Below are 25555 nucleotides of genomic sequence, written 5' to 3' on the forward strand. Positions count from 1 at the left end.
TTGTGAATTCAATATACACTTTAATACAAAGTAGCAAAACTGAGCCCCTCCATGGAAGGACCCTATCACAAACATAACACGGCCGAGCCCCTCCATGGAAGGACCCTATCACAAACATAACAGGGCTGAGCCCCTCCATGGAAGGACCCCATCACAAACATAACAGGGCTGAGCCCCTCCATGGAAGGACCCCATCACAAACATAACACGGCCGAGCCCCTCCATGGAAGGACCCCATCACAAACATAACAGGGCTGAGCCCCTCCATGGAAGGACCCCATCACAAACATAACAGGGCTGAGCCCCTCCATGGAAGGACCCCATCACAAACATAACACGGCCGAGCCCCTCCATGGAAGGACCCTATCACAAACATAACACATAACACCTCCATGGAAGGACCATATCACAAACATAACATGGCCGAGCCCCTCCATGGAAGGACCCCATCACAAACATAACAGGGCTGAGCCCCTCCATGGAAGGACCCCATCACAAACATAACACGGCCGAGCCCCTCCATGGAAGGACCCTATCACAAACATAACACGGCCGAGCCCCTCCATGGAAGGACCCTATCACAAACATAACACATAACACCTCCATGGAAGGACCCTATCACAAACATAACACGGCCGAGCCCCTCCATGGAAGGACCCCATCACAAACATAACAGGGCTGAGCCCCTCCATGGAAGGACCCCATCACAAACATAACACGGCCGAGCCCCTCCATGGAAGGACCCTATCACAAACATAACACATAACACCTCCATGGAAGGACCATATCACAAACATAACATGGCCGAGCCCCTCCATGGAAGGACCCTATCACAAACATAACACGGCCGAGCCCCTCCATGGAAGGACCCTATCACAAACATAACACGGCCGAGCCCCTCCATGGAAGGACCCTATCACAAACATAACACGGCCGAGCCCCTCCATGGAAGGACCCTATCACAAACATAACACGGCCGAGCCCCTCCATGGAAGGACCCTATCACAAACATAACACGGCCGAGCCCCTCCATGGAAAGAGACTAAATTCTCATATTACAGAGTCCTGCCTTTATAGGATTCTGTCTTTGCATAACAAACAAGGTCCCCTCCCTCTATATGAAAATAGCTTCCCTTGACCTTTCTCCATTATTTTCGTCTCATCTCAGAGTTAGTTCACGCCCACTAACGCTCATACCTGCTTTTGGTTAGGTTATAACGATGGTAGAACCCTTTTCACGGCCTGAAAATAATGTATGCATTGCATGCTTGTTTCACGTGTTAGTCATCAGTTATCTTGCTTCCATCTTTCTTCCTGTATCCTGCTGACCATAGTACGTCCAGCTGTCATAAATGTACGTATGGTCTTGGTTAACGTACTCTTTCATAAATGGAGTATAACCTGGGTGTCAAATGGCCTGGGTGTCATCTTCTCTTAATGTGCATGTCCTTGCTACTTCAGCCTGGCAACTAGACCTATTTAATGCTCAGCTCTCCTTAATGGTTCGCTCCAACATGAACACTGAGGCTGTACCCTCTTTAAGTTAAGTGGTCAAGTAGGCTACTGTGGCAAATTGATCATAATGTAGGCCTACCAAAAACAATGGAGACAAAGCATCCAATAACATTTTAACATGGAAATGGCTGTTCTATCGTTCAGCCGACAGAAGCAGCAAATGTGTGGTGTTTAATGTAGACCTACATTCCATGAGACTTTTCGGGGGAAAAAAACATGCAGGGCTTGAAATTAACCAGTTTATCCACTTGTCCTTCAGACAAGGTGACTGATGCAAGACACCACTTTACAAAAGAAAATGCATTATTATTTCCATACCATTATTACCAAAATCTCTTGCATAGTTTATGTTTTGTTATTTTGTAGTGAAAGTGTCTAATATTGCATTGATTTGATCACAATTCCCACAGTAAAGAGAAACGTTGATAGTGTTAACTAACTGGGAAAACTCTAGAAAGTTGAGAGGTAAAATTTTCAGTCTGAAATGTTTGATTTGAAGTTGAGCATCAGCAACTTTATATTACCATACTGTAATATTATGTTTAATAAATAAAAGCAAAATACATTGAATTTAGCAACACTAGTCATCACATCCACAAAATACAACAGTGGCCTAAAGCATTAAAATAATAGGGTACAAACTATTTTTGCAGTAATATCCTTAGGCAGGGGCATAACTTGGTGGGGGGGGGTCCTCTCATTTTTGGGGGCATCTAAAGCTAAGGCACTGCATCTCAGTGCAAGAGGTGTCACTGGTTCAAATCCAGGTTATATCACATCTGGCTGTGATTGGGAGTCCCATAGGGTGTAGTCCGGGTTTGGCTGGAGTTTGCCGTCATTGTAAATGTGAATTTGTTCTTAATCGACTTGCCTAGTAAAAAAAAAAAAAAAAAAAAAAAGGTCTAATAGTGATGTAGAGCTCTTTTTACATGCACACTATATAGCTGGGTCAACCGGTCCTGCCCCTAGGGGTCCACCATCCGGCTGCGCCCCAAACCAACACACTCCACTCAGCTTTAGGAAACATTCATTATAGGTTTCAGCTATGTTAGCCCAAGGCCAGAGTGACAACCAACATTACGGCAGACACCCAGGGCCAGGACTGAGCAGCCTAGCAGCTAGGGTTGACTTAAGTAGGTATCTCCCCTGACGTGGGCATGCTTTCAATACAGACTCCTTTTGTCAGTATTAGGCATCCAGACCTTATGAAAGTTGCACAGTATACCCTTAATCTTTTAATAAATCCAATCTAGTGAAACATAACTTGACATGTCTTCCATTTCGGGAGGATAACCAACCTTCCGATGAATGGCAAAGCATTTCTTAGCCACTATAAATGCTAGGTTACACAGTTTCTTCTGACAATAGTCTCCAGTATCAACATTTCCAAGCAAACAAAAACAAGGGGAAGTGAGAATCTGTAGACATCCTGAGATAAAAGAACATAGTCATTGCCAGAATTCAGTCAGCCTTCACAAGACTACAACATAAGCAAATATGTCCCCTTTTGTGTATTACACCTCCAGCAGAATAATTACATTTCTGAGTGCATGATATTCAGTTTCATTGGCATATAGTACGTTCCACGGATGGTCTTAAAGTGCAGTAATTTCTTTCTGAAATGAAAATTCTAACATATCTGTATCCAGTCATCATCATCAATAGCGTCTCTAAGGCCTCCTCACATTTTTGTTTTGTGTCATTGGGCAAAGCCTCTATCAACACTTGATACAGTTTGGAAATCAACTTTAAAGGCTTGTCAGACTGTCTTAGAATAGTTCTAATCTTTGAAGCATCTTGCTTGTCCAGTGTTTGCTGCACAGAGAAAATGAAGTCATGTATCTGCAATAAATCACCTCAGCTCCGTCACAGACGGATCTTCCCTGGCTACCTGTCCCTGATGAGACCCTTGTCACCATCTGATTCCGCTCAGATGAGGCATGACAAAGAATTACATTGGGGTACATTTATACATTATATATATATATACCAGGAATAGAATCAATGGTTAAACAATTGAAATGACCATTATTTCCAGATCCCAGACTAGCCTATTCATCAACTCAAGATGGAACTGTATTTATTCACTGATTGTTAAAATATACTGCAAAATTCACCTGAGATCTCTAGACTAGTCTTCCATGGCTGTCTAACGCTGCAGGGACACCTGTCACCATCTGATCCTGCTAAGACATGATGAGCATAGTATTGTGTACTGACTGTGCACCATGACAGTGCAGCCTGTAGAGCTGTTTATACTGTGTCAGTGTGAAAAGTAGGGAATTAGCTAGGGAAACTGACAGATCAATAACGTTACATTGCTGTACTGACTAATAAAAACATACAATGTGCTGAAAAAACATCACAATATCTGTCGTCAATCATTTGGCCTCTGATTTCATCGGTTGGTTCAAGACTACTGTGATTTAGGCAAAAAAAAAGCTAGCTAGCTAACATTAGCCAACTTTTGGCTAGCTCTGCTAACTAATGGTACAATAGTACATAGTTTAATGTACTTCTGTTGAAATGGGACATAACAAAAGCTACAAAACATTTCCGAACAAACAACAGCTGTTAGATACTGCTACCTGACAGATAGCTAGAGGCTAGCTAGAGCTGAACTGGCTGTGGGAGATACTAGCGAGCTAACAAGCCACTAGCAGTTCATTCACTTCAGTCAAGAGGTGATGAAAATTAGCTGACGTAACATGCCAGTTACACTACTAGCTGCACTGAGAATATTATTATTTCTGTCAAACAGCAGTTACCTTCACAGCTAGATCAGTCAACTAAGGAGTAGCCAGTTTCTGTTCTGCTTGTTTTTACAACTCTTAGAAAAAGTGCAACACAGACAGACGCTGCCTCTGTTCATCTCTCCTGTGCTGGTCCTATATGCCAGCCTTTCAGAAGATTTGCCTTCATACATGCTGTCTGCATGCTCTGTGTTGACTGTGCAGACCGAAATCCAGCTAGCTGAAACCAGAAAACAGCCTAGCCGACAGCTGTGAGGCTTTTGCATGACCGTAAAGCATACTGGAACCACGTTTTGTATCACACTGCAATGATAAAACAGTGCAATTATAAAAAAACAGTGAAAGTTGCGCCCCTGTCCATAAGATTAATATGGTTCGATTTTTGGTCCTGTTTTCAAACTTAATTCGATAGAAATAGATTAATAAACAATGTTTAGCCCCGTCGGTCTATGAACTGAGACTTATCAATCAAACATTGAAATAAAATACATTAATACATCTTCTTCTCTGGAACACACACACACACACACACACACACACACACACACACACACACACACACACACACACACACACACACACACAAAAACACTACTCTCAGTCTACACTCTCCTGCTCCAGTATAAAGTGTGACAATGAATTGATGTCAGTCACTGTAGGATTACACTGCAGCACCAGAGTAACCATGCTATCCTGTCCTGGGAACACCTGGGATAGGCTCTCCCTAAGCCTGGAGGTCTCTTCTGCACTCCTCTTCACTCCCAGCCCCAGACCAAGGCCCATCCCTGGGCCACTGCGTCCAGCCCTAGCCTGCCCATTCCCCCTGGCCTGGCTGGGCTCTGGCTCTACAACGACCCCTGGTGTCCAGTCACGGAAGTGAAGGACCTCTGTCTGGGCCCTTGGAGCTCGGGGAGAGTGGAAGGAGGATGCCACACCTGCAAATGAGTGACTGCCTGGGACAGGAGGCCTGAGAGAAGAAAAGAGAGAGATAGAGAGGGATGTATGCCTGTTAAAGGGTGATCGTGTTTCCTGATTTGACATTGTTTTAGATGTGGTTTATAAAGAAATTCTAGCGGCCATGAATTAAACTTCTTCGGGATCGTAACGGGACAGTTGAGCAAACATATTCTTTCCCAGGACATAGACCTATCTGATAATGCCAGAAAGCTTAAATTCTTGTTAATCTAATCTAATTTAAGGTAGCTATTACAGTGAAAGAATACCATGCTATTGTTTGAGGAGAGTGCAGTCTTGAACATGAAAAGTTATTAATTTGGGCAGTTTGGATACAAAACATAAATGCAATGGTTCGTTGGATCAGTATAAAACTTTGCACATACCCTTCTGCCATCTAGTGGCGAAAATATAAATTGCAACTGGGCTGGAATAATACACTAAAGGCTTCTCTTGCATTTAAAAGATGATGGTACAAAAAATACAAAAGAACGGTTGTTTTTTTCTTTGTATTATCTTTAACCTGATCTATTGTGTTATATTCTCCTACATTCCTTTCAAATTTCCACAACATTCAAAGGTGTTTCCTTTCAAATGTTACCAAGAAAATGCATATCCTTGCTTCAGGGCCTGAGTTACAGGCAGTTAGATTTGGGTATGTCATTTTAGGTGAACATTTAAACAAAAGGGGCGGATCCTTATTAATTAAAATGTGAGTTAGTTTTGGGGTGTGGTTTGATGTGGGTGTCTCTTGTGTGTATTTGCAGGTGGGAAGAGTTTGCAAAATTGTTCAGCCAATTCAGCCAGCTGGTGTGTGACCGTGGAAAAGTTGGTTTGACCTTCAAATAACACAATGTGAATGGGACAATATTTTCATGATACACGTGTTAGTTGTGACCCGTTTCAAGAAGCTAGGCGTATGTTGCACATCACTACTTCACAGGAGAGGCATTTGAACGTTTATTTATATATTTATATATATTTTTTATCAAAATACATTTTCTGGCAGAAATGCCTTCTGGAACAGGTGAACTTTAAAGTGCATTAATAACAAACTTGTATGTCATCTGCAAATACAATTGTTAAATTACGAGCCTAGTTGGTTTAGCCACGGAAGAATACAGGAATTCTCGCGCTAGCCATGATTGGCTGAGATAATGGATTGGTCTGCCATGTAGCATGCTTCTGTCTATAACATGCACTGCTCAGTATGTGTGGATAATCCTTTCTATCACATATTTTATTTTTTATTTTTTTATTTTTTTTTGAAAGATATCATGAAGAACTGAAAAAGTGTTGCATTGCTTCCCTGAAGTTAATAGTGCCATCGGAAAAGATCAGTGGGAAAAAATAGTGGTGGACTATAATCTGGAGGATTATGCCATGTTGACTCTAAAAATTAATCAGACGATGATGGAATTCCTGATTTAGGTAAAAACATTTGAATTGAACCAGACATTGTAGACTTCTCCCATCACTGTCAACAGAAGAAACGGTGATCAATAGTGTTGTTGAAATGGAATAATTTGACCGAGTTTAGAAATTAGTGGAATGCCCGGTGGGAGCCAAGAGATGATTGCCAAATACGAAAAGAGTCAAAAAGAGAACACAGGAGGCTGTTGTATAAAACACCTGTCTCTGGATAACATCTTCTAACTAAAGGCAACCATGGCATCCATGACAGAGGGAGAAACGTTCATTCATGTATACAGGTAAGAGTCTAGCTACATTTTCAGATATTATATGTTTCTAATTTAGTCAGAAAGTCCTTTTCATTTAAAGCGTACTATTATCTAGCTAATGTTAGTTGGCTGTCTCGCTCGCTAACATTACGTGTATGATCTGTGTAGAAATATTTCTTTGTATCTCAGAAATCCATTTGCATTGCTAGTTATAGCCTAATGTCAGCAGGCTAACATTGAACATAATTGGTTAGCTTTAGCTAGCTGCCAGCAGATTCATGCATAGTTCATGGTAATACGAGTTGGGATTATGGTTCATTATTTAGCTAGCTACATGTCTAAACAAAAGACTCCACTATGCAAGTGACCATCTCACAGGACCGTTTACACCTTCTGTATCCTGCGCATTTGACAAATAAACTCAGACAAATAAACTTTTATCCGATGTAGTGTATGTTTACCATAGAGGGTAATGTGAAGAACAACATGACCTGCACCAAAATCAGATTAGGATATAGGCCAAGGACTAGATAAAGCGTATTTTTTGCTACCACTTTCACCACTTTTAGTCTTGATCTTTGGTTGTTTACTACACAGTACATTCTTAGAGATGGGTGGGGCTAAGGCTTAAGAGTATGTGAATGATGCTGAATGGGTGTAGACAAAGAAGAGCTCTCCAGTAGGTGTACCAAAAACATCTACAGGCCATTTTCTCAAAAGTGGTAGGGATATGGAATGTCAAATCAAATTGACCACAGGCATTACGATCAAGTCGCATGCAGCTTTACTCCGAACTGATGATTACTTGGATGCTGCAAGCTGTGGGCAGGATTGAAATAAACACAACCCATGGAAAACTGTTACGGTACCTTTCATTCTGTTAAGGTACCTTTCGTTCTGTTACGGTACCCTTCATTCTGTGACATGCCATTTTTTTCTTTCATCTCGCAAATCTACATTTTGGTCAAGACTGACTTCATGACCAAAATGATTCTATTTACACATTGTAGTACATTTTCATACTAGAATGTTTCTGACTCAAATAGATGTAAAATACACACATTTCAAAAAGAGAAGTTGCTTTTTAGGAGCAGTTGCTCTTTAATATGGGAGAAATGAAGAGAGTAAGAAAGTATCATGAAGGGTGTGTGTGTGTGTGTGTGTGTGTGTGTGTGTGTGTGCATGTATGGGTTTGTGTGTGTATGAGTGTATGGCTCTATGTGTGTTTGTTACCTGTGCTGGGAGTGTAGGAAGTCATCTAGGTGGGGTCCTCCTCGGCCCAGCGGATCATCCGGTACCATAAAGTGATCCCCCACAAACGTGTATTGGAGGAGTCTGGGTAATGAACAGAAACTGAGGTTACGGACGGATATGAGACCAATTTGACTGGATACATTTCAAATCAAAGGGATGTTGGTTCATACACAAGGTTTACCTTAGTGGTCAAATCCACTAAGGTAGTGACAATGATATTGTTGCACTCTAACGTTAGGCAAAAACCTATCCAAAATCTATTTATGAAAATGTTTCTGATTTCTTTAGACAATTCCTAACATGCTAAATTACAAATCATATTCTGTGTCCATTGTATCTTCTCCATCTCATTCTTTCTCTCTCTCTCTCTCTCTCTCTCTCTCTCTCTCTCTCTCTCTCTCTCTCTCTCTCTCTCTCTCTCTCTCTCTCTCTCTCTCTCTCTCTCTCTCTCTCTCTCTCTCTCTCTCTCTCTCTCTCTCTCTCTCTCTCTCTCTCTCTCTCTCTCTCTCTCTCTCTCTCTCTCTCTCTCTCTCTCTCTCTCTCTCTTTCTTTCTTTCACCTTTTCTTGATGATTTCGCACCATACTTGAGACTCATCCAGCAGGTCTCTGAGGTTGTCGTTTGTCACGATCACTCCATCGGTCTTCTGGGCCAGCTGCAGCATGAACCTGCAGAGAAGAGAGGGATGAAGGAAAAGAGGGATGAAGGAAAAGAGGGATGAAGGAAGAGTGTAAAGGGGAGGTCACTTCATCCGTTTAGAGAATATTAACAAGCCTTCTACTGTAAATGTATAATTGTAACAAACTAAAATAACGTTCATTAGTCACTTACTTAAGCAGTTTATAAGCAGATAACGTTTATAAGCTTTTCAAAGGTAGATATTTTCTGTTAAAGTTTATAAGCGGTTTACAAACAAGATATATATTTGGGGCGGCAGGGTAGCCTAGTGGTTAGAGCGTTGGACTAGTAACCGGAAGGTTGCAAGTTCAAACCCCCGAGCTGACAAGGTACAAATCTGTCGTTCTGCCCCTGAACAGGCAGTTAACCCACTGTTCCCAGGCCGTCATTGAAAATAAGAATGTGTTCTTAACTGACTTGCCTGGTTAAATAAAGGTAAAATTTAAAAAAAATTTAAAATATTTTTTTTTAGAATAAGAGCAGTTTACAAGCAGAACTATTGTATGACAGAGGAGAGCGACTAGAACAACCTGTCGTCGTATGAGTTAATCCTCTTCCCTTGGACTTCTCTGGAGGGAGTGTAGGAGAGCAGACCCAGGTTCTGGAGCTCACTAAGGTAGTGCTGCTCTGAAAATAACACAGACACACCAACCTCTCCTTTATGAATGTAGTACACACAGTCACACACATTTACCACCATTAATCAATGACTTAGGGGGCTAAACAGGGTTGGGGGTCTATTCTAAAGAAAAATACAAATACATTCTTCCTGAAGTAACTTAATTGAAACTGAATTGATAAAACTGATGACATGAAAGAGCTAGGTGGATGTGAAGCCTGGATTTCCAGACAGACGTATAGTGTTACCTTTGCCCCGGTGGTCTCTCTTCTGCCTCCACTGGGGCAGGAAGGTACTGATTCTGCGATGCCCGCGGTTCCAGAAGTGTTGCACCGCCAGGGCGATGCCTCGGCACGAAAAGAAATGGCCCAGCCCGTGACTATAGAGAAGGAGTGGGATAAAACCTAATTAAATACTGTATAATACTGATACGTTGTATAGTTAAGTATGTGCTTTGAATCATGTAAACTATAGCTAGCTGTCAGGTAGAGCATAGCATTACCACTAAAACAGCTGTGGATCCAAGGACTGCAGGGGCCACACAGGTATGTATGCTGCTGTTCTTTCTACACTGCTTTCAATGAAAGCGTTAACATAAATAACTACATTAATGATCGAATGAATAACCGCAACATTTTGCCTGCTATTCTTGTCTGTGGTTACATTTTCTACATATTTCTTTTATCCCTTCATCCGCTCACTTCTCTTGTTCTCACATTCCCTCGCACTCACCTCTCTTGTTCTCACATTCCCTCGCACTCACCTCTCTTGTTCTCACATTCCCTCGTACTCACCTCTCTTGTTCTCACATTCCCTCGCACTCACTTCTCTTGTTCTCACATTCCCTCGTACTCACTTCTCTTGTTCTCACATTCCCTCGTACTCACTTCTCTTGTTCTCACATTCCCTCGTACTCACTTCTCTTGTTCTCACATTCCCTCGTACTCACTTCTCTTGTTCTCACATTCCCTCATACTCACCTCATCGCAACGTTGCTCCCGTCGATAATGACCATCCTGAGTCCCGGGTCTCCTGGTTGGTCGGTCAGCTTGAGGTCAAATGGAGTCTGGAGGCCTTCCATGAAGCGCTGTTGCCCTGTCACCACAGCCCCTGCTGCCATGGTCGGGAGACCTCGTCTATCAACAGCCACCGCTGTTAGGGCTGGGAGATCACTTCCCTCTACTGCTAGGGGAAAGAGACCACGTTTCTCCTTCGCTCTGGTTGTTGAGGAGTTATTCATGGTAAGGGTGTGGGGTAAGGTGGTCTGGGGTGGCTGGGTGGGAGGGTAAACGAGTTGATGGGGAAATAAGAGAGGGTAGGTGGGTTGTGCGAGTAATGTGTTGGGGTAGGTGGGTTGTTGGGATAGTGTGTTGGGGTAGGTGGGTTGTGGGGGTAGTGTGTTGGGGTAGGTGGGCTGAGGCGGCCCTGTGACTAAAGGGGGGCTGGCTCGATGGGGGGTGTGTGTCTGTGTGGGATTCTTCTGGTGACTGTGAATCGGGAACGGAATCTGGTTTGTCATGGCATTCCATTGAGCCAGATCTGGTTCAACCTTAACTGCACCATCGCCGATTCGGTTCGGCGCGGTCACTCCTACCTCATTGGTCTTCCTTTCACTCTTTCCTTTCACACTATTTCTTTCTTCTTCTCTCTTCTCAGTAGCAGTGGACTGCGGTGCTGGTGCCTCCATCTCTCTACCTCTCTCCTCCTTCCTGTCTCCTGCTCTGTCCTTTCTATGTAGCTCTGAGACAGCCTCATCCACCTCTCTTGGTTCGTCTCGTACCTGGTCCTTGGATGCAGCTTCTGTCTCTCTGGCTCCCTCCCTCTGGAGCTCCAGGAGTAGCTGGCGTGTGGACAGTTCAGGTAACATACTATACACTTCTGCTACCTTCTCCTCTGTGTATCCACAACTGGCTGCGGCCCTCTTCACAACTCCCAGGACAAAATCCTCCTCGTTCCCCCCTTCGCCTCCCTCCATGCCGCCCTCGACCCTCTCCCTGCCTTCCTTCAGTGAATCCTCAGAAAGGTTAGCGGTAGACCCTCCACTCTCCCTGCCTTTTCTCCCCTCCTCTCTACTCCCCGCCCCTTCTTCCACACCTCCCTCCAGCTCCACCCCCATCCCCCCATCTATACCGCTTCTCTTTCCTCTCACTCCTTTACCTTCCCTCTCCTCTACCTCTGTGTGCTCCATCTCCACTGGGCGGTTCATGGCCAGACCGGTCCGGTCATGTTCTTGCTGGACCAGGTCCAGAATCTGGGAGACTTCTCTGGGTCCGGTCCGGGCCAGGACCCTCATTACCACATCTTCTGCATAGCCCATAGCCGTGAAGAACTTCAGCAAGAGCCCAAACTCCTCCCTACTCCCTACTGACAACATCTCCCCCTCTCCTTCCTCCCCCTGTTCTTCATCCTCTACCTCCTGTTGGGAACATCCTTGCCCCTCCTCCTCGGTTTGAAGGAAAGAGTGGAAGATGGGAAGTCGAGGTGCTGCGTCTTTCTCTATCGCTCTCTGTGACCCATCTTTGCCCATCTCTCTTTCTTGTACATGTAAGCTAGTGAACGTCTTTTGTTGAGAAAGCTGCCCAATATTCCGTAGACCAGGGTCTTGGTTGTGGGTGGAATTTACAGGAGGTTTTCTCCTTGATGTGTAAATCCCCTGCATTCCCTCTATGTCCCCAGCCTCACCAGCTCTGGTCCCTACTCTGGTATCCATAAGTTTTAGTATGTCCAAGCCTGACTGGTTGTCCCATCGTCTCTGGCTATCAGTGTCCATTAGACCCGCTCTGTCTCTAGACCCCCCAAGACTGAGGTTCCAGCCCCCAGGACCGGGTTTGGATCCCAGCCCAGACTCCCTCACCAGATCCAATAGAGTCTCCTTCACCACCCCTGGTAGCACCAGCAGATCCAGAGTGTGCCTGTCCTCCCATCTCTCCACCAGGGATTTGAAGGCCCGACGGGAATCCAGGGTCTCGCCTGATCCTCTGTCGCCAGGCTCGGTTCTTCGTCCCTGGGTGACCTCGTAGTTCTTCACCAGGTCTGTGATGAGGGAATAGGCCCTGACCACTGGTTCTGCCAGTCCTGAGATGAGTAGGAAGCCTGGGGAACCCACCTGGAGGAAAGGAAATGGGAAGAAATTGAGATAATCTTAACTTTAGCCTTATTCTTGCCATCTCTCTAAAGAGACTTAGGGGCTCCCGAGTTGCGCAGAGGTCCAAGGCACTGCATCTCAGTGCTAGAGGCGCCAACCCTGGTTAGATTCCAGGCTGTTTCACAACCGGCCGTGATTGGGAGTCCCATAGGGAGGCGCACAATTGGCCCAGCATTGTCCTGGTTAAGGTTTGGTCGGGGTAGGCCGTCTTTGTAAATAAGAATTGGTTCTTAACTGACTTGCGTAGCTAAATAAAAAATAAAATAAATAAAGACTCAAACCCACAACCTCCATCTCCTCTAATGTGCATTTCCTTCCTTTACATCATCCATTTGATCAACTTTGTGTGTGTGTTCCTGTGTGTGTGTGTGTGTGTGTGCAGCCTGTATGTGTGTGTGTTGTCTATTTGTCTATTCTTACCAGTATGTAAGCAGAGGTGTTTCTGATCAGGCACTCCATGAACAGCCCTCGGGCTCCACAGAACACACAGTGAAGGACACCTGGATATGGAACCTCCTGCTGGGCCTCCTGGTTCACAACTCCCTTCACAAACAACTGGAGGAGAGAGAATGAGAGAGGAGGAAGTGGGGAGAGAGAGAAAGATTTAATACTATATTATGTTACAACATAGAGTAAGTTTTTGAGTTTTCCCTGGTCAGATGACGTGATCAGAAAAACCGCATGGCCCAAGTTGAGACACATATAAGAAATGACCACCTTGCATTAATGCAAAACACATAAGGTTAACCTCAACCTCAAAACAAGTTAACATAACATTAAAAACATGGAGTTAAAAACAACAACAATAAGCTTTTACTTTGGCAGCCACCGCGTCCTTCCTCACTCCTTTTAGTTTGAGCCAGATCTGTCCATCATGGGGTAACACAGCATCCTCCTCTCTACCGATCGTAAAGGACACCCCAAATATCCTCTCCACTGAGGGATGTAAGGACCACAGGGCACCGCGTAGCACTCCGGAACACGCAAATTCATCCTCCACCTGCTCCTCTCCTCTTCCATTATCACTCCATCCTTCTCTCACTCTTACAGACATTGGAGAGAGATGGCTTAGGGCAGACGCCATGGGACTGGGTAGATGTCAAAACTCACTGAGATGGTGGGAGACAGAGAAAGAAAGAGAGGGGGAGGGAGAGAGAGAATGAGACAATACACATGGAATTTTTGACATGCAAATAAAGCATTTTGATACTGAATTTGAAAATTGAGAGAGAAGACACCGAGAGAGTGAACCTGTTTATTTAATATAAAATATGAATAACTTAATATATTTATTATTATTATTTTCTAGATTATGTGTGTCATTAGAAACACAAGCATTTCGCTGTGAAAACATCTACAAATCTGTGTACCCGAACAATAAACTTTGATTTGCCCATGTCAGCCAATGACAACCATATCAGCATAGATCTATAGGTCAACGAGATGAGATTTGGAAGGATGGCCTCGCAAGCCTCATCTAGGTAATTAAGCAGTATTCATAACCCAAGTGGGACTTTGGTATTTACCACATACGACTGGGAAAACCTCACTTGAACGCCCCTCCAACTGGTAATTACCAGTGATGTTCCATTATTCAGGGCAGGTGGCCCCACCTGTTTAGCTAAAAAATATATATATATATATATATATTTACATATATACACAATATAACGGGGAACATATCGGAATCGGCTGATATTAGCTAACAATGCCAACATCGGCACCGACCCGATGTCTAATTTAACGCCGATGTGTAAAACCGATGTCAAAGCTGACGTGCATACCTATATAACGCAGGTACATGACGTGCATACCTATATAACGCAGGTACATGACGTGCATACCTATATAACGCAGGTACATGACGTGCATACCTATATAACGCAGGTACATGACGTGCATACCTATATAACGCAGGTACATGACGTGCATACCTATATAACGCAGGTACATGACGTGCATACCTATATATCGCAGGTACATGACGTGCATACCTATATAACGCAGGTACATGACGTGCATACCTATATAACGCAGGTACATGACGTGCATACCTATATAACGCAGGTACATGACGTGCATACCTATATAACGCAGGTACATGACGTGCATACCTATATAACGTACGTAGGTACATGACGTGCATACCTATATAACGTACGTAGGTACATGACGTGCATACCTATATAACGTACGTAGGTACATGACGTGCATACCTATATAACGTACGTAGGTACATGCCGTGCATACCTATATAATGCAGGTACATGACGTGCATACCTATATAACGTACGTAGGTACATGCCGTGCATACCTATATAACGTACGTAAGTACATGACGTGCATACCTATATAACGTACGTAGGTACATGACGTGCATACCTATATAACGTACGTAGGTACATGACGTGCATACCTATATAACGTACGTAGGTACATGACGTGCATACCTATATAACGTACGTAGGTACATGACGTGCATACCTATATAACGTACGTAGGTACATGACGTGCATACCTATATAACGCAGGTACATGACGTGCATACCTATATAACGTACGTAGGTACATGACGTGCATACCTATATAACGTACGTAGGTACATGACGTGCATACCTATATAACGTACGTAGGTACATGACGTGCATACCTATATAACGTACGTAGGTACATGACGTGCATACCTATATAACGTACGTAGGTACATGACGTGCATACCTATATAACGTACGTAGGTACATGACGTGCATACCTATATAAAGTAGGTACATGACGTGCATACCTATATAACGTACGTAGGTACATGACGTGCATACCTATATAACGTAGGTAGATGACGTGCATACCTATATAACGTAGGTACATGACGTGCATACCTATATAACGTACGTAGGTACATGACGTGCATACCTATATAACGTACGTAGGTACATGACGTGCATACCTATATAACGTACGTAGGTACATGACGTGCATACCTATATAACGTACGTAGGTACATGACGTGCATACCTATATAAAGTAGGTACATGACGTGCATACCTATATAACGTAGGTAGATGACGTGCATACCTATATAACGTAGGTACATGACGTGCATACCTATATAACGCAGGTACATGACGTAATGACGCCACGTAAAATGTTTCTCTGCACGTAGAACACAGCATTCCTAACCTAGCCCACAATGTCTCCTGTGTGGCTCGAGCAGTCAACTTGTCGAGCAGTCATTTGAAAGAGTAAGAAAATTCAAAGGGGAAATCCATTAACGCCAAGATAATGAAATTCATTGCCCTTGACAATCAACCGTTCTCTGTTGTGGGTGATGTTGGCTTTTACAGACTGGTTGAGCAGCATGTGCGCTATTTTTCAGATGTTGCCCTACTGGAGTTACACAGTAATAGTGTCACTGCTATTAGGTTCACCACTGACATTTGGACCAGCGATATCAGCCCCATGAGCATGCTGAGTCCAACAGCACAGTGGGTCGTCGAGGATTTCGTACTGAGGAAAGTCATATTGTATGCTCATGAATGTGCTGGTTGTCATACCACTGCTGCCATTTCAATCACATTTGAGAACATGTTTGAAACTTGGGAACATGAACACACTAGCTGACAAACAACTGACTTGAGAAATAAGCTCATCAACTGTGCCTGCAGCAGATGTGATGCCCTCTGTCATGGCGTTGAAAAGCCTGCTCAACAAAACTGCTGACACAGGCTGTGAACAAGCGAATCGGTGGCATTCTTTCTTTACTGTGTCACCACCATGCTCGATGCTATGTACAAGTGTAACAGTATAACTTTAGACCGTCCCCTCGCCCATACCCGGGCGCGAACCAGGGACCTTCTGCACACATCAACAACAGTCACCCACGAAGCATCGTTACCCATCGCTCCACAAAAGCCGCGGCCATTGCAGAGCAAGGGGAACTACTACTTCAAGGTCTCAGAGCAAGTGACGTCACCGATTGAAACACTATTTAGCGCTCACTATTTAACTAAGCTAGCCGTTTCACATCCGTTACACTAGGACTGCTACTTTGATAAAGACAAGAAACAGAGTTAAAGTGAAATGTTACATACACAGCTGGACAAGATGGAAATGGACACAGTGACAGTGACAGTGGGCACCGAGGAAGAGGTCACGGACAGACAGAGCTGAAACTTCACTGCTTGACATGTATGATGAAATCCTGGTTGAGAATGAAACGACTGAACAAATGAACAATAAAATAGCACAGCAAGTAAGTGAAAGAAATAGGTTTTGATTATGTTTTACTGGTAATGGGGACATATATATTATTATTATTATTATTATATATAAATGTCAACAAAATAACATTTTGGTCAATGTGGTGTGTGTGTAACCTTTATTTAACTAGGCAAGTCAGTTAAGAATAAATTATTATTTACAATGATGACCTACCCCGTCCAACACTGGAACAATTGTGCGCTGCCCTATGGGACTCCCAATGACGGCCGGATGTGATAAAGCCTGGATTTGAACCAGGGACTGTAGTGACACCTCTTGCACTGAGATGCAATGCCTTAGACCGCTGCGTCCATGTGTGTGTGTTAACTATTTAACCAGAATACTTAAAAGGCCGCTAACGGTATCGTTTTTTTGGCAAGGAAAATATCACATATTAGTATCGGCCAAAAACATCATATCGGTGCATCACTAATATATATATACAGTAACAGTCAAAAGTTTAGACACACCTAATCATTCCAGAGTTTCTTTATTTTCTACATTGTAGAATTATGGTGAAGACACCAAAACTACGAAATAACGTATGTAGTAAGCAAAAAAAGGGTTAAACAAATCAAAATATATTTTATATTTGAGAATCTTCAAAGTAGCCACCTTGATGACAGCTTTGCACACTCTTGGCATTTTCTCAACCAGCTTCATGAGGTAGTCACCTGAAATGCATTTCAATTAACAGGACTGCCTTGTAAAAGTTAATTTGTGGAATTTCTTCTCTTAATGCGTTTGAGCATCAGTTGTGTTGTAACAAGGTAGGGGTGAAATATACAGAAGATAGCCCTATTTGATAAAAGACCAAGTCCATATGATGGCAAGAACAGCTCAAATAAGCAGAGAAACTACAGTCCATGATTACTTTAAGACAGTCAATTTCGAAAACTTCAAGAACTTTGACGTTCTTCAAGTGCAGTCGCAAAAACCATCAAGCACTATGATGAAACTGGCTCTCATGAGGACCGCCACAGGAAAGGAAGACCCAGAGTTACCTCTGCCGCAGAGGACATGTTCATTAGAGTTAAATGCAACTCAGATTGCAGCCCAAATAAATGCTTCATAGAGTTTAAGTAAGAGGCATATCTCAACATCAACTGTTCAGAGAAGACTGCGTGAATCAGGCCTTCATGGTCGAACTGCTGCAAAGTAATCACTATTAAAGGACACCAATAAGAATAAGAGACTTTCTTGGGCCAAGAAACACGAGCAATGGACATTAGACCGGTGGAAATCTGTCCTTTGGTCTGAGTAGTCCAAATTTGATATTTTTTGGTTCCAACCACCGTGTCTTTGTGAGACGCAGAGTAGGTGAACGGCTGATTGCCGCATGTGTGGTTCCCACCATGAAGCATGGAGGAGGAGATGTGATGGTGCTTTGCTGGTGACACTGTCAGTGATTTATTTTTAATTCAAGGCGCACTTAGCCAGCATGGCTACTACAGCATTCTGTAGCGATACGCCATCCCATCTGATTTGTGCTTAGTGGGGCTATCATTTGTTTTTCAACAGGACAATGACCCAACACACCTCCAGGCTGTGTAAGGGCTAATTTACCAAGAAGGAGAGTGCTGCATCAGAGAGTGGAGTGTGGCATCAGATGACCTGGCCTCCACAATCACCCAACCTCAACCAAATTCAGATGGTTTGAAATGAGTTGGATGGCAGAGTGAAGGAAAAGCAGGCAACAAGTGCTCAGCATATGTAGGAACTCCTTCAAGACGGTTGGAAAATAATTCCAGGTGAAACTAGTTGAGAGAATGCCAAGAGTGTGCAAAGCTGTCATCAAGGCAAAGGGTTGAAGAATCTAACATTTGAAGAATCTAAAATCTGAAATATATTTGATTTATTTAACACTTTTTTTGTGTGCCTATTTTGCATGTTATTTTCACATTAATACATGTCACATATCAGTTTGCAAACACGTTAATAAAGCTGAATACAAACATGGTCTCTTTTTCGCTTTCTTGTGTAAGGAGGCTCCAAAATGTAGGTGTTTCAGACTAGCTCAGCGATTTCTGTGGTGGTGGGGCAGCCAGCGGAATATACAAAGCGTAGAGGTTGGTAATGTTCTCTAGTTGCGCCATGATTGGCTCAGTGTTCTGTCACTAATGGGGACATTACATCACCATAAAATCTACGAGAAGAGCTTGAAAATTCAAGCCCCTTGGGTGCTGCCATAGAGTTACATTAGATGTGCCCATCCAAGAAGGCTCACGGTCATTGGCTACAGGTAAACTAACGTCAAATCATGTTATATCTACCAAAGCTTTGATTGAACTGATCATGTCAACATCATACTTTCAAAACCTTAGTTAGCAAGCTAGCAGTCATCATCATGAATCAAGTCGACAATCTACCGGCAAATCCTTTTCAATCCTTGACATATGAAGATGAATTATGATGAGATATTATAGATAAAACGTATCGTTGCTCATCGTGCCATTGGAAATAAACATTACACAAGTTGGAAATCGCAATTTCAACAATGAGCGGTTTGGAAGGAATCAGTGGCTAACTGCCTAAGCAATCACTAGCCTGCTATTCAGTGGAGTTGGTGTGTGGTCCGTGTCTGGGTTTAATGGTATATTTTCAAAACTTATACATTTTGAATGGTCATCCAACTCGGAATTCCAGGTCGGGAACTGTAGCCTCCAAGCTCCGAGCTGAAGCTCACTGGCGGCATGATTTGACCTTGTCCCACCCCCCCCCCCAGTTGTCTGGAAAGCACCATACATCCAGAGATTGCCAGACTTTGGTGACAAAACTTGCCACCTTTCTGTTCAAGTGAGCACAGCACCACAAGGTGTTAGATTCTGGGTTAAACGTGGAACATTGTTATACTAAGTATAGTATCTAAGGAGTGAAAGAGACTGGTTTTTACATCAGAAGTTAATGGTTATCTATAGGAGCCAGATGGCTTTGGAATGTGTTGGATGGACAGGAGGAAGTCACAGGATTGCTGTAAGGGATATGGGTGGAGATCTTTGGATGAGGCATCAAGGGGGTTGAGGTCAGGTCAGATCCCCTTAAGGGAGAAACAATGGTTATTACCCTATCACTTCGTCTTCCTGTCGGACCTTAACAGATACCAGGATTGGAGAGAAGGAGGTCTACCTAAATTGGAGTATATATACTTGTGGTGGAGTATATATACTTCTAATCCAAGATGGCAGCGCAGTAGGTCGTGTATATCTGCCTTTGTCTTATCCCGTGTCTTATCCCTTGTAAATAGCCAGTCTTTTTCGTATATATCTTAATCTCACTTTCTATCTACGAACTAAATATACTTTCCTGCAACCCACCTCACACAATGTGGTATGGATCTGCTATTTTTATTCCTCATAACTGGAACTTCCATCAGGAGCTAGCCAGCTAACTAGCTACTAGTCTTTGTTAGCCACAGCTAGCGGTTATCGCCTTTTCCCCCGGCATCAGCCAGCCTTAGCTCGGACAACGCCTGCCAGTCTTGCACAGCGCGATATCAACCCAGAGCATATCGAACAGCTTCTCTCTACCATATCACTGGATTCCTGCCGCTCTGGATCATTACACCAAATCATTATTCTGGATCAGCGCAGCTAAGTAGCTGCAAACGAGTGGCTACTGTTAGCTAATGCCTTTGTCCCAAAGCAGGCACCAGTTAGCCTCGAGCTAGGCCCATATACAAGCTAATTCCAGGGCTACTATACCTCTTTTGCCAATTGGCCTGGATCCTTTATTGTCGACACGGAGCCCTGCCATGACTGGACTGTCGACGTGATCGCCCGATGTGGTCTCAAGAGGCTATTCTGATACGATATTGCCGCAGAACAATCTACTAGCCCCGGCCCGCTAGCTTTTCTGAATGCTGTGTCCCCTGCTCGCCCGTAGTAGTGACTAGCGAACAACACCCGGACTTACCTATTGTGTGCTCTTTTGACACTATGATCAATCGGCTACACAGCTGATACCCCCTCGAATGTTTCAATAACACAGTACCCCAATTAGTTTACCTGTCGGCCCCAGCCTCAAACTTAGGTCCTGTATGTACCTAACTGACCCGCTCTGCCCATTCATCGCCATTTACCCGTTGTTGTCTTAGCTCTCCTGATCAACACCTGTGATTGCTTTATGCCTATCTCTAACGTCAATATGCCTTGTCTACTGCTGTCCTGGATAGTTTTTAATTACACAATGCAAATAGTCCGGGTAGCCATTTGATTACCTGTTCAGGAGTCTTATGGCTTAAGGGTAGAAGCTGTTGAGGAGCCTTTTAGTCCTAGACTTGGTGCTCCGGTACCGCTTGCCATGCGGTTGAGGAGAAAACAGTCTATAACTTGGGTGACTTATGGGCTTTCCTCTGACACCGGCTATTAAATAGGTCCTGGATGGCAAGAAGCTTGGCCCCAGTGATGTACTGGGCCATTCACCAAGCAGGTGCCATACCAGGCGGTGATGCAACCGGTCAGGATGCTCTCGATGGTGCAGCTGTAGAACCTTTTGAGGATCTGGGGACCCATGCCAAATCTTTTTAGTCTGCTGAGGGGGAAAAGGTTTTGTCGTGCCCTCTTCACGACGGTCTTGGTATGTTTGGACCATTACAGTTCATTGGTGATGTACACACCAAGGATCTTGAAACTCTCGACCCGCTCCACTACAGCCCCGTCAATGTTAATGGGGACCTGTTCGGCCCGCCTTTTCCATAAGTACACGATAAGCTCCTTTATCTTGCTCACATTGAGGGAGATGTTGTTGTCCTGGCACCACACTGCCAGTTCTCTGACCTCCTCACTATAGGCTGTATCATCGTTGTTGGTGATCAGCCCTACCACTGTTGTGTTGTCAGCAAACTTAATGATGGTGTTGGAGTTGTGTTTGGCCACACAGTTGTGTGTGAACAGGGAGCACAGGAGGGGACTAAGTACACAACCCTGAGGAGCCCCAGTGTTAAAGATTAGCATGGCAGACATGTTACTGCCTACTCTTACTACCTGTGTGCAGCTCGTCAGGAAGTCCATGATCAATTTGCAGAGGGAAGTGTTTAGTCCCTGAGTCCTTAGCTTAGTGATGAGCTTTGTGGGCACTATGATGTTGAACGCTGAGCTGTAGTCAATGAACAGTATTAGGTTCATTACCTTCATTACCTCACATAGGTGTTCCTTTTGTCCAGGTGGGAAAGGGCAGTGTGGAGTGTGATTGAGATTGCATCATCTGCGGATCTGTTGAGGCGTTATGCGAATTTGAGTGCGTCTATGGTGTCCTGGAGGATGCTGTTGTGAGCCATGACCAGCCTTTCAAAGCACTTCATGGCTGCAGAAGTGAGTGCTACGGGGCGGTAATCATATAGGCAGTTTACCTTCGCATTCTTTGGCACAGGGACCATGGTGGTCTGCTTGAAACATGTAGGTATTACAGACTCGGTCAGGGAGAGGTTGACAATGTCAGTGAAGACACTTGACAATTGTTCCGCGCATGCTTTGAGTGCACACCCTGGTAATCCATCTGGCCCAGCGGCTTTGTGAATGTTGACCTGTTTAAATGTTTTGTTCACATCGGCTACCGAGAGCGTTATCACACGGTCTTCCAGAACAGTGCATGCTTCAGTGCATGCTTAAGTATTGCTTGCCTTGAAGCGGGCATAAAAGGCATTTAGCTCGTCTGGTAGGCTTGCGTCACAGGGCAGCTCGCGTCTGGGTTTCCCTTCGTAGTCCGTAATAGTTTTCAAGCCCTGCCACATCTGACAAGTGTCAGAGCCGGTGTAGTAGGATTCAGTCGTCATCCTGCATTGACACGTTGCTTGTTTTATGGTTCGTCTGAGGGCTTAGCGGTATTTCTTATAAGCGTCCGGATTTGTCTCCCGCTCCTTGAAAGCGGCAGCTGTAGCTTTTAGCTCGATGCAGATGTTGCCTGTAATCGATGGCTTCTGGTTTGGTATATGTACATAGAGTCACAGTGGGGACGTCGTCGTCAATGCACTTAGTGATGTAGCCGATGACTGAGATGGTGTACTCCTAAATGCCATTGGATGAATCCCGGAATATATTCCATATCCCGGAACATATTCCATATTCCAGTCTGTGCTAGCAAAACAGTCCTGTAGTGTAGCATCCGCGTAATCTGACCACTTCCGTATTGAGTGAGTCACTGCTTTACTTCCTGCTTTAGTTTTTGCTTATAAGCAGGAATCAGGAGGATAGAATTATGTTCAGATTTGCCAAATGCAGGGCCGGGCAAAGCATTGTATGCATCTCTGTGTGTGGAGTAAAGGTGGTCTAGGATTTCTTTCCCTCTGGTTGCACATATGACATGCCGTTAAAATTGGGTAAAACTGATTTAAGATTGCCTGCATTAAAGTCCCCAGACAATAGGAGCGCTGCTTCTAGGTGAGCATTTTCTTCTTCTCTACCAGATGTTACGTCTCTGTTCTGCCGGTGCATGAAAAATCCCACAAGCTCTATATTATACGTATCTTCATTCAGCCACGTCTCGGCGAAACATAAGATATTACAGTTTTTAATGTCCCGTTGGTAAGATCATCTTAATCGTAGGTCGTCAATTTTATTTTCCAATGTTTGCACATTAACAAGAAGAACGGATGGTAGTGGGAGTTTACCCGCTCGCCTACGGATTCTCAGAAGGCTGCCTGATCTGCGGCTCCTTTTCCTGCGTCTTTTCTTCAAGCAAATGACGGGGATCAGTGTCTTTTTCAGTGAAAGCAGTATATCCTTTTCGTCTGACTCATTAAAGGTAAAAGTTTAATTTAGTCTGCAGTGAATAATCGCTGTTCTGATGTCCAGAAGTTATTTCGGTCATAAGAGACGGTAGCAGCAACATTATGTACAAAATAAGTTTAAAAAGAAGTTACACAAAATGCAAAAAAATACTAACAGAATAGCACAATTGGTTGGGAGAATGTAAAACGTCAACCATGTTCTTCGGTGCCATCTATAACTCTAAGTGTAATTCAAAGTGTATGTTGTGTAGTAAACTGTTAGTAGCCCATGTGCCTCACCCTAATAATTTGGTCTATTTTTGTTTGCCCCACAAAGATTTACATGCTAACATCGCCACTGGTAATTACAAGTGGGAAAGTCGTCTATCATTTCTGAGCTTGTGGAATCAGGAGGATAGAATTATGGTCATATTTGCCAAATGGAGGGAGGGGGAGAGCTTTGTATGCATCTCTGTGTGTGGAGTAAAGGTGGTCTAGGATTTTTTCCCCTCTGGTTGCATATGTGACATGCTGGTAAAAATTTGGTAAAACTGATTTAAGTTTGCCTGCATTAAAGTCCCCTGCATTAATCACAAGTGGGAAAGTCGTTTATCATACCTGAGCTCCTGATGATTTCACCTTCATGAGAAAAATGGGCATAATTGTGTGCGACATGATTGTCCAACATGATTGTGTGCGACATGATTGTCCAACATGATTGTCCAACATGATTGTCCAACATGATTGTGATTGTCAACATGCTTTTAAAGTCGGAACAATTCATCAACCAATAAGATTTAATTTTATTTATTTACGTTGCTAATAATACACTTTGCTAGCTTGCTTAACAGTAACAATATGGTCTAGCTAAATTATCCATATTGATTATCCATATTGTAGTTGTCAAAAACTAATTTGTTGTCATCTTTTGGTTGTAAAGGTCAAAGGTCTGTGGTGATACGTCACAACTCGGGCAAAATACATTTGTTTCCCACATGTAACTCTGACTTGAGGGATCTTTGACTTGAAACTTTTTTGAAGTCACTTACTAAGGAAATTACCTCGATAACAGCATTTCGGCAGTTAAATACAACAACAAAACATTATTTATAAACAGCAATCTATTAACAGTTTATGAAAACTATAATTTGTTTACATCCATGAAAATGTAATTTTAGTTTATCTTTGACCCAGCTTGTTGTTGGCCATTAGCCAATCGCCGTTTCTCAACGAGTTTAAACCACGTGAATGCATCCAATTGTTATTTACACCTTAAATAATAAGGCCTACCACCACTTGGTTACGAACACAGAATTATAGCAGGTACTAACTAACACACTCTCTAAACACAGCAACGTCCACAACAACAGCTATAATAGTTTAATTAATTTACAAAGTTAATTGTAGGCTATATTTAAATAATATTATGAACAAACTCAACAAAATAATTCTCTAACCTCATTCTTCCTTTTCCCGAAGTTGCTTCTCTCAGTTTCGATTTCGAGTATTTGAATAATTTGGTTTTGCCTTCTGCAATCATAGAACAATGCAGTCCAAAGTTCACAAGTACCGTGACACAAAAAACGACGTGAACGAGCGACAGCAAAGGTTGGTAAATATTATACAAGAAAGTTTGTGAATTGAGCAACAGAGTTAGGCTACTGTAGAAAGTACTGTCTGAAGTTATGTGGGCTTTAAAACAGACACTATACAGACACAACAACATAAAGGCTGGAGTATCTGCGACATGCGTAATCATGTAGGCAGATTAACACGCACGATTTAAATAGGTTATTATCGGTCATATCACCGACAGTTGCCTTTTATTACTTTATTAAATATCTTTGGTGCTTTCGAATAATGTGTTATACACCTACATAAATATTAGATTCGAAGTGACTGAACACACTTGTACATAACAACAACATGCTATCGTAAAATCCCTAGCTCTGTGAAAGAACATAAATGCGCAGATACACCAGGCTGTACGATAAAA

General features: G+C 43.3%; 2 protein-coding genes across 15 annotated transcripts in view; one reads left to right on the forward strand and one right to left on the reverse strand.

Moving 5' to 3' along the window:
• Nucleotides 1-25158, reverse strand: khnyn (KH and NYN domain containing). Of its 14 annotated transcripts, none has more exons than XR_008093624.1 (10): nucleotides 25017-25158; nucleotides 13417-13708; nucleotides 13020-13154; nucleotides 10435-12560; nucleotides 9703-9833; nucleotides 9366-9462; nucleotides 8718-8825; nucleotides 8138-8239; nucleotides 770-5235; nucleotides 1-517 (listed from the first exon to the last, which is right to left on the reverse strand). XR_008093624.1 is itself a non-coding variant. In XM_035753464.2 (9 exons), the coding sequence occupies exons 2-9, from the start codon at nucleotides 13681-13683 to the stop codon at nucleotides 4866-4868; spliced, it is 3336 nt and encodes a 1111-aa protein (XP_035609357.1). In that variant the 5' UTR covers nucleotides 13684-13708; nucleotides 25017-25158; the 3' UTR covers nucleotides 1-4865. The 14 variants fall into 14 exon arrangements, 2 of the variants coding, with proteins under 2 accessions (XP_035609357.1, XP_052353447.1); XR_008093620.1 differs by having other exon boundaries at nucleotides 1-600; XR_008093630.1 differs by having other exon boundaries at nucleotides 1-90; nucleotides 601-5235.
• Nucleotides 1-25555, forward strand: part of LOC118367991 (proteoglycan 3-like) — a 150989-nt gene that overhangs the window by 1957 nt on the left and 123477 nt on the right. The gene's annotated exons all lie outside the window — the stretch shown is intronic.

This window comes from Oncorhynchus keta, chromosome 35, assembly GCF_023373465.1.
Source record: "Oncorhynchus keta strain PuntledgeMale-10-30-2019 chromosome 35, Oket_V2, whole genome shotgun sequence".
Classification (NCBI taxonomy): domain Eukaryota; kingdom Metazoa; phylum Chordata; class Actinopteri; order Salmoniformes; family Salmonidae; genus Oncorhynchus; species Oncorhynchus keta.